General features: G+C 36.5%; 1 protein-coding gene across 3 annotated transcripts in view; it reads right to left on the bottom strand.

The window, feature by feature from the left end:
- Positions 1-331: 331 nt before the first annotated feature.
- The window catches only part of akap7 (A-kinase anchoring protein 7), a 52,591-nt gene continuing 38,898 nt past the window's right edge, over positions 332-14,024 (bottom strand). The window contains exons 8-9 of one of the 3 annotated variants that reach the window (XR_016086204.1): positions 5,341-5,641; positions 4,484-4,613 (exon numbers count right to left, since the gene is read on the bottom strand). Coding sequence is in view for 2 of the 3 variants with exons in the window: in XM_088907992.1 (XP_088764118.1) it covers positions 5,457-5,641 (185 nt within the window). In the remaining variant the exon portion in view is untranslated. Of the gene's footprint in view, positions 5,642-14,024 lie in introns of all 3 variants that reach the window. The other 2 variants (XM_088907992.1, XM_088908004.1) reach the window with 2 other exon arrangements.

The following is a 14,024-nucleotide window of genomic DNA, read 5'->3' as shown; positions in this document are numbered from 1 at the left end:
AGTCAGAATTCAAATGAACTCGAAGCTGTTGATTCAAAGTTGTTAGAATTTAAACTACTTCACCAATCAAGTTTCCAAGATCTCGTGTCAGAAATACTTTACAATGGTTCATCTGAAATGTGAAAAAATGAGTTGCTTCATTTGTTCTGTAGATGTTACTCAAGCTTTGTTGCTGGAACAATGGCTTAGTTTCTGAGACATAACTGACACTTCACTACGCAATTGAAATTCTTCACAATGTAGTGATATTTCGTATATATTAGGTAAGGTGCAGATCAATACTTTTTCACATGAACAAATAAGACAGTACACAATTAAATCTCGAGCCTTCTCAAAGTAGAACAGTTTATTAGAGCAAATCATCTTTATTATTTAAAAAAATCCTTCCAGTACTAAAAACCAAAGCACAATCCAGGTCTTTCTACAAAAATTCCAATTATTTAAAATAAAAAAAAAAATTCATTGAAACCGTATGTTTGGCACATGGTCATCATGTGACATTCTTAAGACCTGAGGGTGTTTTACTTCTAAAAAAAACAACAAACACCTTACTGGAGATATACTGTAGGGGATACAAAATCACACACAAGACAAACCTAATATGTCTTCCTTTACTTCTAGAGATTATCTTTTCTCTCCTAATATTATGAAGCATTTACTTACACAGCCCAAAACACAAAAAAAAAACAAACAAGGTATGTTTACATTAATGTATCACTTCTTACCAGTATATTTTAAAGGGAAAATACATTTTATTACCTTTACTGATAACTGGGAAAAATGTGTGTGAAGGTTGAGCATCAGTGTACAACGACAAAACAGTTCCAGAAGGATAAGAACATTAAATTTACGAAACCTGAATGGTTATCAGTATTTTAACAGTTCTTACCAAAATAACCAATTTTGAAAACTGTAGATTGGCACAATTTACACTATCTGCTGACTAAAATATTGCTACCAGAGGCAAGTAACAGAATTTTAACAAATGGCATTGGAGAATGTACTATTTAAATACTGGGACAGGACTGACTTGAGTTAATGGCTCACTGAATGGAACATTTTTAGCAACTCATCAAGTAAATGGGAGTGAGTCCTTTAACAACCCATGACTGCCTGCTTTCAATTTAAGAATAAGGCTGTTATAAATTTTCATAAAGAAATCATATTTTAAATACATCTATCCTTTTTCCAACTGCTTATTCCAATTCAGGTTCACGGAGGAGCCAGAACCGGAGCCTATCCCGGCAAGCCACGGGCGCGAGGCAGGGTACGCCCTGGGCGGGACGCCAGTCCATCGCAGTGTAGGTACAAACACAAACACGCACACACTAAACACCAAGGACAATTTTCACAGAAGCCAATTAACATACCAGCAAGTCTTTGAACTGTGGGAGAGTAAACCCACACGATCATGGAGAGAACATACACACTCCACACAGTCAGCACCCCAGGTCCAGGATTGAACCCAGGACCCCAGCAGGGTGAGGCAGCAACGCCACCGGTATTTCACATGCGTTCGCAGTTATTATGGAAGATAACATGGGCTTCAGTGTGAGCTGTGCATTCAGGAACACTGTGGGCCAGGTGTTACCTGTAAAGAATATGCACCTGTGAGGAAGCCCAATACAACAGCTTAGATCATCTAATCCAGCCAGTCCTCCAGACTCCCCTCAATAAAAAGGAAGACCGAAGACATGAAATATGACATGCGTTTGAAATAAAAATGCAGCTTTGGAAAGTGGTAGTTAACAATTTTTCCATTTAAAAATGGTTGGAAAAATAAGCTAGTGTTCATCTGTGAAAAGAGAAAGTGGATAACATTTTGCTCTAAATCCAAAAAGCTTCGTGTCCTTTCACTAAACTGTTCTAACAAAAGCTAATAATCTGTTTTTAATCATCATTCATTTCAGCTAAATCTAATTTCCATTTACATCAATGCTGTCTGTCTCATTTTTAAAGGTTAGTGTTCACCAAAAGTGATTTTTACATCTACATATAATGGAATGACAAACTACTAACGTACTAAAATAGTTATTTTTTATTTAAACTACTTGGACATAATTATACACTGTTTTGTTTATACACTGAATTCACAAAATGAACATCTCCTCAGATGGTTTACTTCTCACTGAATCAAACAACTGAAACAAGGAATTGTTTTAATACAATTTGCAAGTAGAAAAGAGGCTACTTGTTTGTTAAGATACTAATTTCTTTCTGCAAACATCATATACTGTATATAATTCACCAGCCATATAATAAATGCCATATAGGGTTCCAGTCCTCATGTCGAGTGCTAATAACATAACAGAGACTCATAATTTAAAATAAGTTGTAAAATAAGGTGTTAAACAGCTTTACCAATAGTCGTGGTCTGATTGTCTGTCTCAAAACATCCATTTCTGAGTAACGTTGGTTAAATTATGCATTTGCACAATAAAATGACACAATACTTAAGAGTCCCCTAATATTTACAAAACTTCTGCAGGCGAGTTACCACGGCTCTTCAGTGCAGCTATATAAAGAACCCAGGGCAGGGGCTCTTAAAGAGAAGTGTTAAAACATGGATGTCTTTCACAGGCTGTAAATGACAAAAACAAAACAAACCTTCCATATGGCTTTAGACCTGACTGCTGCAAAACAAAACAATGACAAGGAAAGTTAAGGAAAATGGTCAGTTATAGCGTGAATTATGCCCTTCAAGTACTAAATTTCCAATAATTAACTGCCTTAGTCCTATAAATGGAGAGAAACTTCAGTTGTAAAACAGTTCAAAATGACCATACAATTAAACTGGGGAAGATCTTTTTTTAGCACACAAATGTGTAAATTGCTAATGAACTCCTATAAAGGGATAAATTTAGGTTTGTTTCAGATTAAATGATTTTTTACCTGCTGTATGTGCTTTGCAGTAGCCTAGTTCAACTGAGCTCTGCAGTGGGAGAACCGTCCCTTTCCATCAGGAAAAAGAGGTTTATTTCACTTACTACAACGTTATGGGATTCTTAACATATGCTCTCCTTCTTAACTTGCTCCCTGTTGGAGCCTATTCCTGTTCTTCTCACATTTCTTTTTTTAGCAGGATGTGAACTGTGTGTAATATGTACTTTTTGGGGTGAAACTAAAATTTAAATCACATAAGCCTTTGTTTGGATTTAAAAAAAAAGGATCTGAGAGCTTGATCGAAATACCACTTACGTAGCCACAAGCAAGGCTCTACCGATCTGTACTTCTGGGACTATCAAATCCTAGTTCAGAAGCAGCAGGCCATATTTAGCAGAATGGTACAAATCAACTGCAGATGCATTTCAATAGACACTACCTGTCCCAGTACCCTCTTGTCTTCCGTTCATTTTCCTGCCCAAGAAGACTGAACAAATTCCAGATACTGCCATTTTTCCACACAGGACAAGAGATTCTTCATTTAGCACTTTTCATCTTTCGTCTTAGTTTCCATCACTCATCACCAAGTTTCAAAGCACTTGCATAGCTTGAACGTGTCTATTCTCCTGTTCCTTGTCACACAACTGAGAAAAGTGATTCCTCACCTAAATGAAAAGTGAGCTCTTTGATCAAGTATTAAAAAGGCACTGCTGTTTGTGGTTACATGTCTTTCCATTTAGCAAAGACAAAACAACGATTAAGTTCTTAATTAACACTAAACATCAATGTATTTAGTACCTTTCTTAAACATCACCCTCTTAATTCTCAAAACCCAAGACCAAAATAGTTCATTTTTTTTAAGTTCTTGTTCTTTTCTTCTAACAATACTTAAAGTCAGCTTGCACTATAACTATGTTTGACATTTACAGTAAAGTGTTGGGATGTTTGTTATGTATGTTACCAAAATGTACACAGCTATTTAAAACATTATTAATGTTGGTTATTTAAATCAAGTTCCATTTTGTCATTGTTCAATTTGATTAAAAACAAACGAAAATAAAAATACTCAATATAAGTACTGTGATGGAGTGTTCTTGCAGATAATCAACAAGGTTACAAACAGAACACTAACCAGCAATACTGCATGCCTGGACAAAACCATTGTTTTTTTTTAAGGTACAGGTGTATATATACACAAAGCTGAAGAGAAAAAAAAGTTCACATGCAAGGTACTAAAATAAGAAAGAGAACTGTGTCTAAACATAAGGCTACCGTTGAAGTGGTAAATCTAGAATCTCATTATCTCTATCACAGGCATAAAAGTTAAAAAAGAGAATCAACCAACAATGACAGTGCAGACGACACGTTTGTGCAAAGCATAAAAAGCTTTGTTTGTTTGAGTTAAGGAAAAAAAAAATTCCTAATGGTAAATAACAAAAAACAAGAGCATACCACCCGGAAGGCCTACAGACGTGTGGCGTGGCTGTAGTCTCGTTATCCCCGCGTGTTTAACAATCCCATCGCTCTTCCAACAGACAGATGTGAGGAGAGAGATCACCTGCAGGCAAGAGCACCTGCTGACGGGACTCCTGTTTCTGCCATCTCACAGCGGATTCGTGCTAGTGTTGCCGGATGACACAAAAGGTCTTTTATCCAAACGAGTTTCTTCAACAGAGACCCCCTTTCTCTTTGCAAAGCCTTCCTAATGAAGCTTACATCACGTTTTATCCCTAAAAAAAGAAGACACAACGTGCTTTTATTTAAAATAAAACGTAAGGCAGCTCTATTTGGCTACCCCCTTCGAACAGCCAACCTGCAGCTCACATAGAAATTGGCATCGGTTGCTGTTTCTTTCAATGACCAGTCTCACACTTCACTGAATGAACCAAAAAAATTTTCACAGCATAATTTTGGATGCATAATCTGCTTACAGCAATTTGTATGTTTGCTGACAGCATATAAATATAGTGAATATCTGTACTGATATTTAGCTTAGTCAAGATGATTTTTGCATTGCATTGCTCACTGCCAACAGAAGTGGCAGCTCCATGTGACAGACAAATCAAAGACATGAGGTTGAAAGAAACTCTGTTTCAGGTAGTGTATGAACCTTTAGCTCCCCTTCATTTCCATTCCAAAAGGGCTAAAAAAACAACTCAATTTCTCTTCAGAGGAACATCCGAGATCTTCTTACTCTAACTAGAGAGAAGCTTCTCTTCATGATGTGACTTCATTTTTTCCCCACATAACAGTAAAACACATTTAAAAAATAATGTTGTAACTGAAAACTGTGACATTTTCAAGGGTCAGAAGGGGGGGGGGGGGAGTTGGATAAATACTGAATAAGGAAGGTGAGAAGTGGACAATTCTTTAGAATGCTGATAAAAGAAATGCATAGGGACTGATTCCTCATTAGAAGGACTGATTTCACAATTTCTCACAATGGATAACGCTTACATATAATGAATACAGTTTCTTTAGGTCTCCCTAGAACTCCAGGGCTTTGTGCTGTCGTGTGTCCTCAGAGGGTTTCCCCTGGGTGGTGGGGGTCCAGGATAAGGGCAAGACAGAGCTCATTTCTTGTCACTTGAGCGCAGGTTTCCTTCAGTCTGTGGCGGGCTGCTTTCCGCCTGCCTGTTTCTGTTCTGCTGAGTCTCTTCCAGGTACTGCTGCACTGCCTTAAGGACTGCATTCTCCACCAGCCTCTTACTGAGGCTCACGAGCTCCGCGTCGTTCGGTTCTGCCGCGGCCCTTTCACCTACACATCACGACAGACAACAGGGGGTCACTCAGAGAGCTCTCCATGGCAACCGCCAGCCAGGCGTCCTGCACCAGGAGCACTCCGCTTTCATGACCCCTACACGTGGGAGAACTCGGCAGACACTTCATCACGCAGCACCAAAACACGGGATTACGGGTAACGAGGTCCATGACCAATCACATGAGATGTTACTCAATTTGTAGGGATAATCTCAAGATTAACTTATCACACTAAAGAATATAGCCACAGCATTTAGGTTAAATGGAAATCATTATTTGTACTACGTCTTCTAAGCCTGCTGCATAACTACAGCATTCACAAACACATTGAGAAAATGGCCTACTATGTTGAGCAGTATTATTTTTCACTATCTGCAAAATAAAAAAAAACAAATCCATAAACACCTAATTGTTCTCCCAGTATGAATCATTTGTGAATGATTTTACCTGCACATGCATATTGTCTTGAATGTAACTGTAAAGTTAAAGTGGAAGATAAAAAAAAAATCAAGTTTTCAATTAAGCTGAAAGTTCATATTTTGTACTATATAAGTATAGAACAGTGCTACCATTGCACGGCTAGATTCATCTCGTACAGCAAAACAGTGATGACCCGTGCAGGCTCTGCTATTTACTGCAGTATAATGAAATGAAAATTCCCAGCTCTAACGTGATACATTCACTAAAACCAATGCTATGACCAACAGGAAAATGTGGATTTTGATTTGCCATGGGAAGACTGTCTTGTCTGTTCACTGTGCTGAAGCTGCCATGTCTGTGTTTCTAAACTGAGATGACATTTTCATAGACATTTTATCAGTCAATTAGCATGTAAGTATACGCCTCAGGGGGAAAAAACAACTAATATTTAAAATCACATTTCAACTCATCACAACAAGGAATCTGGAAATCAACATAGATGACCTAAGCAGACGTTAGGGATGTAAAGGAGATTCCATTGTATAATGAACTCAGACAACTTACTGCTAACAATGAGATAATTGTTAATATAATAATCTATTAATTAGATAATACCACAAGTCATTCTTGTTCCTGTAGTTTTAAGTAAGAGTATGGGACTCATCCGAGATTGGACACTAGCTCAATGTCTTTCTTCTTTCTAATCTTTCTGTAAGTCTTAACTACAAATTCTTGTTACTTAGTTGTCCTCCGTCAGAGCATATTTACTACAAAGAAGCCCGGTTTTGTTCCTTGCTAATATTGTATTAGCTTACATTTAATGTACTCATTTCACTTGGGTTGCAAAATATTTAATGAATTCAGTTATGCAAAGTGCAGAAACACAAATCACATTGAGTTAGAAAGATTTAAAAGATAGCTGGCTGACAATGAGCTGCTTGTTTCTACACTCAAGGTACTGATTTGGCCAATACCACTTTTTCTTAAATAAATTAACCTTAGAGGCAAAAATCTGGAAAAAAAAGTCTATCAGAGATTTAATTTTTTAGGTAAAACTGCTTTTTTTAAACCACCCTAAGTGACATTATTTCAGTTCTGTGATAAAAAGATAATGTGCCAAAGGGTTTCAAGCTACCAATGACGCCACAATATCAAACTTCATTATGGTCTGATGTTTTTAAATCATTGCAACAAAAAATGGACTCAGTCTTTTTGTTAAATTTAGAACAGTGGCACATGCATTAACCTCCTGAACACAAGCTGAACAAAGCCAAACAATAAAGCTGATTGCCACTGAATCATTTCAACATAGAATCATAATTTCTTTTAAGCACTCCAAACAGGGGTTAATTTTGACTTATTGTTGATCCTAACTGCCCCAGAATGAATCAAATCCTACACAGAACCACAGTGAGTCTGCCGCATGATTCTCAACCTTTATTTTACAAAAATGTCTCCTCTTCAGCTATTAAAGAAAATAAATTAAACTTCATGATGAGAAATGATGAATCATAAATGGAGAAAATCACTTAAATACAGATATTTAAATTTAAAACGTTCATACTTTCTTTTGTATATCAAATATCTTTGTAAGGTATAACTGGTAGTTTCTTGCAAAGGTGGACATGGCACATGAAAATGTTTTCATCTTCCTATGGTACAGAATTTGTCAGGACAGGACAAAGAAATAAGCAGAATTAACATTACAGTATTTTTTTGGGTTTTCCCTTTCTCTTCTTTCTATAAAACAATTTAGTCAAAACAGAAAAAGACTAATTTTTTCACGGTCATGTTTTTTTTTCTGATTTTTTTGTCTTTTGTATTCGTTAGTAGACTACAAATATTTTTTTAAAAGAACCTGGCTTTGCATAACAATTGAATAATATAAAAAAATGACTATCCTTTCATATGTTCTGTGTGTAATTGGTAGCAATGAAGCCTGATGCCCTTCCCGATGCTACTTGCGAGTCTGCAGAAGACTGGCAGCCTTAAATCTACAGTGTAACAGTGTGAATAACACGCACACACAAAACACTTTTTTTTAACACTGGTGCTATTTCCATCTTGTGAACCTAAAAAATCTGCAACAAAACAAACTAATTAAAGTAAACTAATAACCGCAGTGCCAAATGTTATTTCACAGGAAGCAAAGAAGCATAAAGATATAATAGCCTTTCCCAATCAAACACAACCACCAATCAAAATGACCCTTAAAGGTCGGGCTAAGGCAAATAAAGTCTTGTCCTGAAAAAAACGTTTCCTGAAATAAATGCATGTATTGTATTTTTTATGCAGTCCTAATCTTCATGCAAGTATTTTATGTTCTTTGACAATGATACCAAATTTAAAATAATCACCTTATAAACCATACAAATCCAAACACGATATTAAGCTATGCTATATATAGCTGTCCTATCATACCAATCTATGTATTTCTGATTGTATTTTAAAGTAAAGAAAATTAACCGTTGTTTTGAAATGGAAATTGTATTAAGAAAGAAAAAATATTTTGGTGCTGGAAAGCTAATATATTGAATTCCCCACTGGAGGAAGTTGTTGTTTGTATCTCAGTTTAGAAATGATAGGTTTCACAAATTGCAATGTGTAGTTTCCTAATAAACTTCACAGAAATGACCTTGCTTTTCCTTATTTTATACTGAACAAAATTCATGGTGGAGGAAAAAAAGCTCAAATACCAAAATACTACATAGTTTAGAATTGCTCTGAAACAATGGAAAAGGAGCTCTGCCTATAATCTCATAATTGCTGTGGTAAAGAGCAAATACCTAAATGAATGCAAGAAGTAATACAACAGAATTGTGGCTCTCTATCATGCACACATCAAAATGTCTCTAGGAACTGGAGACTTAAGATAAGATCACTTTATTGGCCATATACAATGTCTTGTATTAGGAATTTGTATTTTCGCATTTACAATCTGACTACAATACAATTTATTTTCTTACAAAATGCACTTGAAAAGTAGGCACTTTAGAGCCTTTAAACTTCAGCATTAGACTGCACAGTGGAAAGAAATGTTGATAGCACACTGGCATTATTGTTACCATAGCAGAGAAATGTTGAAATGGTTGTCAAAGGCACCGGGTGTCATAGTCCATATTGTTCAATACAAGTAGAAAACACACACACCTAAAACATTATGACTAACAAACTCTGTATATGTGTTCTGTATTCAGCAAGTATAACAAAGAAATTGTTTGAAAATAAAATTGAGGAAGCTAAGTAAAAAAGGGAGAAGGATCATTAAAAGCCTGTCTTTTGACTGGCTGGTACCTTGATACATTGCCACCTAGTCAGGTAGCTCATGTCGGTAACTTGCATGAGACTCCATGATGACCAGTCCACACAGCGTACGGAACGGTGAGACTGTAATGCCACAGCTATGCCTTTTCTACACCACACCGCTTTTGAAAGCAAAGAAGCAAAAAGATATAATAGCCTTACCCTATATAAACCACAAATCAAAATGACCCTTAAAGGTTGGGATAAGGCAAATAAAGTCTTCTCTTGAAGATAAATGTTTACTGAAAAACATTCATTTTTTGTGCAGTCTTAATTTGGTTGGACTGAAAATACTTTGTTCTTCGACAGTACAAGTAAGAAGATACAATAAACTACGCCTCTGTTTGTAAGCCTTTAGCCTCACACACGCCTTCTGCAGCACTAAAATTAAATGAAAATATAAGGCACAGTTATGATTTGGGTAATCCATAAAGTTGAAATATTTCCTGATATTTTTTCATCTTTAGCAAAATCTTGCAAATTGCAACACTCCTCTCTAGATTTAGAACACGCCCAATTAAAAAATTTCCAAAGATTTATTCATCTTTAAGCGACGGTTAACTGCAGCACAAAGTCAGATCACACAGCTTAGACGAGCTCTCCTGATCCCTGTTCCATTATAGTAGCACAAAAAAGTCTGTCAGTGACAAGATGACAAGACACTGATGGTGCTGAAGCAACAGTGAACAACAGATAATCAAGTTTACTGAAAAAATAACATCACTGATCCACAAAGAATGAATCGTTGCCTGTGGCAAAGCACACACATCTAGCTCACATCAGGAGCACACATGAATGGCCGCTACCACCACAGAGTGTGCATTTCAAGCCTTTAACTTGAACATTCAGTGCAGGTTTCAGCCCTAATCCAGATTCCTGCTACTGCAGATACAGTATGTTGAGATACTTCTCTTTAAAAAGACCACTATCAATACAGGGGTACACTGAACAGAAGATACATAATCAGCATTTTCTTGAAACAGAAAGCATGCCAATCCTACTATATTGCTGAAAATATCTCCCCATAGATAAGTATAAAATGTCAATACATTACAATATGCTTCGCACCTCTAGGAATAACAACCTGAATTCGCCCAGCAATTTTGATTTCAGCACAAATATTAAAGATAACTACCAACATTTTAGCTAGTTTTTAGCAAGCAGATGAACATACTGCATCATTGTTTTTAACTACTAGAATAGATTTTCCACAAAACAAAAACAATCAAAGCATAATTCAAATTTCAGTTTCCATTCTTTGAAAAATTAAGTACTGTTTTGCTCTTGTACAAGAATTTAGATAATTAAGATTCCAGATGGTTTACAGCACATATTCAGGTTAAACCCCACGCACAAGTAATGTAAGTATCAAGGCGTCTAACAGCATTTCAAAAATCAGTCCCATGAGCTGTCCCCTTAAAGCCTGCTACTTGCACGGCTACACATTCATCAGAATCGAGGAGGAATTTGGCCTCAGTCTCTGTCCCTAAACTCTTCCCCCAGCTGCAAGCGAGCCGTGCTGAACAAGCACCACAGCAGCTCATCAACGCGCATGAAATCACTTACTGATTTTCTCTTCAGCTCTTGAAAATGGAAAGCAGCACAACTGTCCCATGACACCTTGTGAATAAATCCCCCCAGTCTCTCCTTTGTGTCTTTTTTCCCCCCTGCACAAGCACTTCAATAAAAAGACAAATCCGGCAGCAGTCAGCTCTCAGCAGTGCTTTGGAGGGAATGTGCTTCTTTTTACTGTGACACAGAGAGAGGAGAGAGGCTGGAGGCTCCAGTGAGCACTAGAGCTCCGCCTCCATGTCTTGCTGTCTCATATAATTGCTTTAGGATGGACAGCGAAGATCAGCTCCCCATGCCATGTGCCCAACTTGTTTCCCTTGTGATACAGGAATAAATTCCACCTAAAAAGCCATATTGCAGAATCCACAGCACTGCACAATCAAAACATACATACAGTACATACCCCATATGGCAACTTATTTGCTTTGTCTTTTGTGTGAATTTCTAACTTTCCCTGCAGTGACATCTTAATGCAAAACTAAATTAAGGATTAATTCAGGTCAGCTGCTAATTAATGCACGTTTCCTGTGGTTCTTCGTTGTGTGTGTAGTCTTTCAAAACATTTGCACTGAGCAGTCTTTCGAAACCTTTAGCTCTAATAACCCAGTGAGCAGTAATTAGGGATGATGTGCCAAGGAAGGAGATATTAGCTTAATTGTGCTTTTTAGTATAATGCAAAAATGACTGAACTTCCAGAGAGAATAATGCTGAATAAAAATATGATTCCTTATACAAAAGGTCGATCCATTTAGTTTGGGTATTTGCTAGTTTTGAAGATTTGTCCTTTACATCAAGGAACAGTTCTACTTACTTTAAGCATGTGAACTCAGTTAAAATACTTTTTTTTTTTTACTGATTACCCAGGATTTAACCATGATTTTAAGAATTGGAACCCAATGTCATGGCAAGGCCATAACAAAGGCTGTATGAAGTTCCGATACAACATAAAATTGTATATTACAGATCCGGAAACGGAGTCATAAAATTGTTTCATTTAATTTTAATGCCAAAAATATATCGCCCATTAAATCTAGGCCTGCAATTCTGAAATTATATCACATTAATAAAACGAACTAAACAGATTAAATTTATGAGAATGAACCCACTGTTTAAATTTCCCAGAAATCCCTTGACTTAGTCTCTTGTACGTGTTTCTAGAAGAACGTATCAGGGGATTTACCAGTATGGTCTGTGTTGTCTGTCCAGCCTCCCACTGGGACTCCAAGTTAGATGAAATGATTATGTAGCCAATTATACAACTACATACACATTTAATTTAACCACATGCATTCAATATTGTATATTGTCAAGAAAACTAAAAACAAATAAAATATCTAATAAAATAAAACTTCTAATCACTTCTGCAAAACTAATGAAAGTAGCAAAACTAAAAAACACACTGCAGTATAAAGTATTACACTGGCAGCCAAGATATTTCAAACTGTAACACAGGAAGAAAATCATGCTACAAAAATCAATAAAGATGTTATCTCTTCCCATTTAATTAAATCAACACTACTGCAGATACAATTATGGAAGACAAAGGGAAAACTCCCAAAATCTGGCTGATGGGCACTTACTGGTGAGTACCGTTAAGAGCATGAATACATTTACATACTAATCTGATTTAGCAGCAGGCTACTGATGTGCATGCAAATGAAGTCCGAGCAGTTCTTCGTGGTGTTGCTGTGCATGTGGTGTCCTGACATCCAAGTTTCTTTCTGACAACAAGGACTGATATGTCTCGCTATAATTACTGGTGTTAAATACCGATTAGTAGTATTAATTGATTTCAATTTCACAAAAATGCTGTGAGTTTTATTACTCATTCCTAGAATCCCATTTATGATTCTTCACTTCAGGAGAGGGGTTTCCTACTCTCACCTCACCTCTCACCTATGATCTGAACCTCACAGTGCCTTCTTTCTTACCAAAAACTCACACATTTAAATCTACCTCTACCTTACATGTCAAAAAGCTCACTCCCCATAATTTCTATCCTTTCATTCTGTTGATGCATGTTTTTGCACATCTGATGTTGTTTTTGCACATTACTTGTTACCTTTTTGTTGTTTTGCACACTGCCTGCTGTCTCTGTCTTTCTTTTATTATACAATCGTATTGTTGTTGTTTTTTTTGTACAAAGTATCGTCTGAGAGCTAGCTAAATAGCATTTCGTTATACCATATACCTGTATATGAGTATAATGACAATTAACTTGAACTTGAACTATGTTATACAATATACTGTCTTCTTCTGTTTCTTGTAGATAAGACTGGACTTGGTTTTTGCAGGACTCTTGAGGAAAGGGTCTATGCAGGATGTAAGTGATGATACTAGTGGCTTAGAAACTAGAAAAATGATGTCACAAGAACTGATTGAACTATAGAACAGTATACCATACTATAATAATGAAGCACAGACACATAAGACAATAACCAAACTGCATTACATGAACATGTGCAAAACAGAAAAAAAGTGTTGCCTGTGGGATGATCCCCACAACCCCAATCCATTACCACACCCCTAATTTCTTAAATCAGATACTGAATCCTGCATGTCCTGTCATATACACTTTTAAAAAAATTATACTACTAAACCAATCCATCCTATGCTATTTATACTGTACATTTCTGAGATGATACTTACACCGCCATGACTTCTTAAATAAATTAAAAAATAGAAATGATCTAATTATTAAAATCATTCAGGTAGTTGTTTACCGTCCCCCAAATTAAAAACAGTTTCAGGACTACAAAAAAAAATAACAACGAACCATAAACGTTTACTTCATAGCCTAGAACATTAATCTTCACCTTTGGGTCCCAGGTAACATCTTATGAAAGACGAAGCCTACAAATACAAACCCTAAAACCTACTCTTGCTAAACCAATTAACTCAATCCATTTGATGATAAAATGAAATGGATTTCACCTGCAGTACAACAAATGCAGCACTGTGGGTCATTGTTAAGCTTATGGACTCAAAGCTTAAAGCTTTGAAGGTTCAATTCCTGGTGGGACACTGCGGCTGTATCCTTCACTCAGGCAAGGTGCTTCTCTTTTTTTTACTCTTGGTAACATGAC

Source organism: Atractosteus spatula, chromosome 2 (genome assembly GCF_055471065.1).
Source record: "Atractosteus spatula isolate fAtrSpa1 chromosome 2, fAtrSpa1.hap1, whole genome shotgun sequence".
Lineage (NCBI taxonomy): Eukaryota > Metazoa > Chordata > Actinopteri > Semionotiformes > Lepisosteidae > Atractosteus > Atractosteus spatula.
This window is presented reverse-complemented; position numbering and strand designations above follow the sequence as displayed.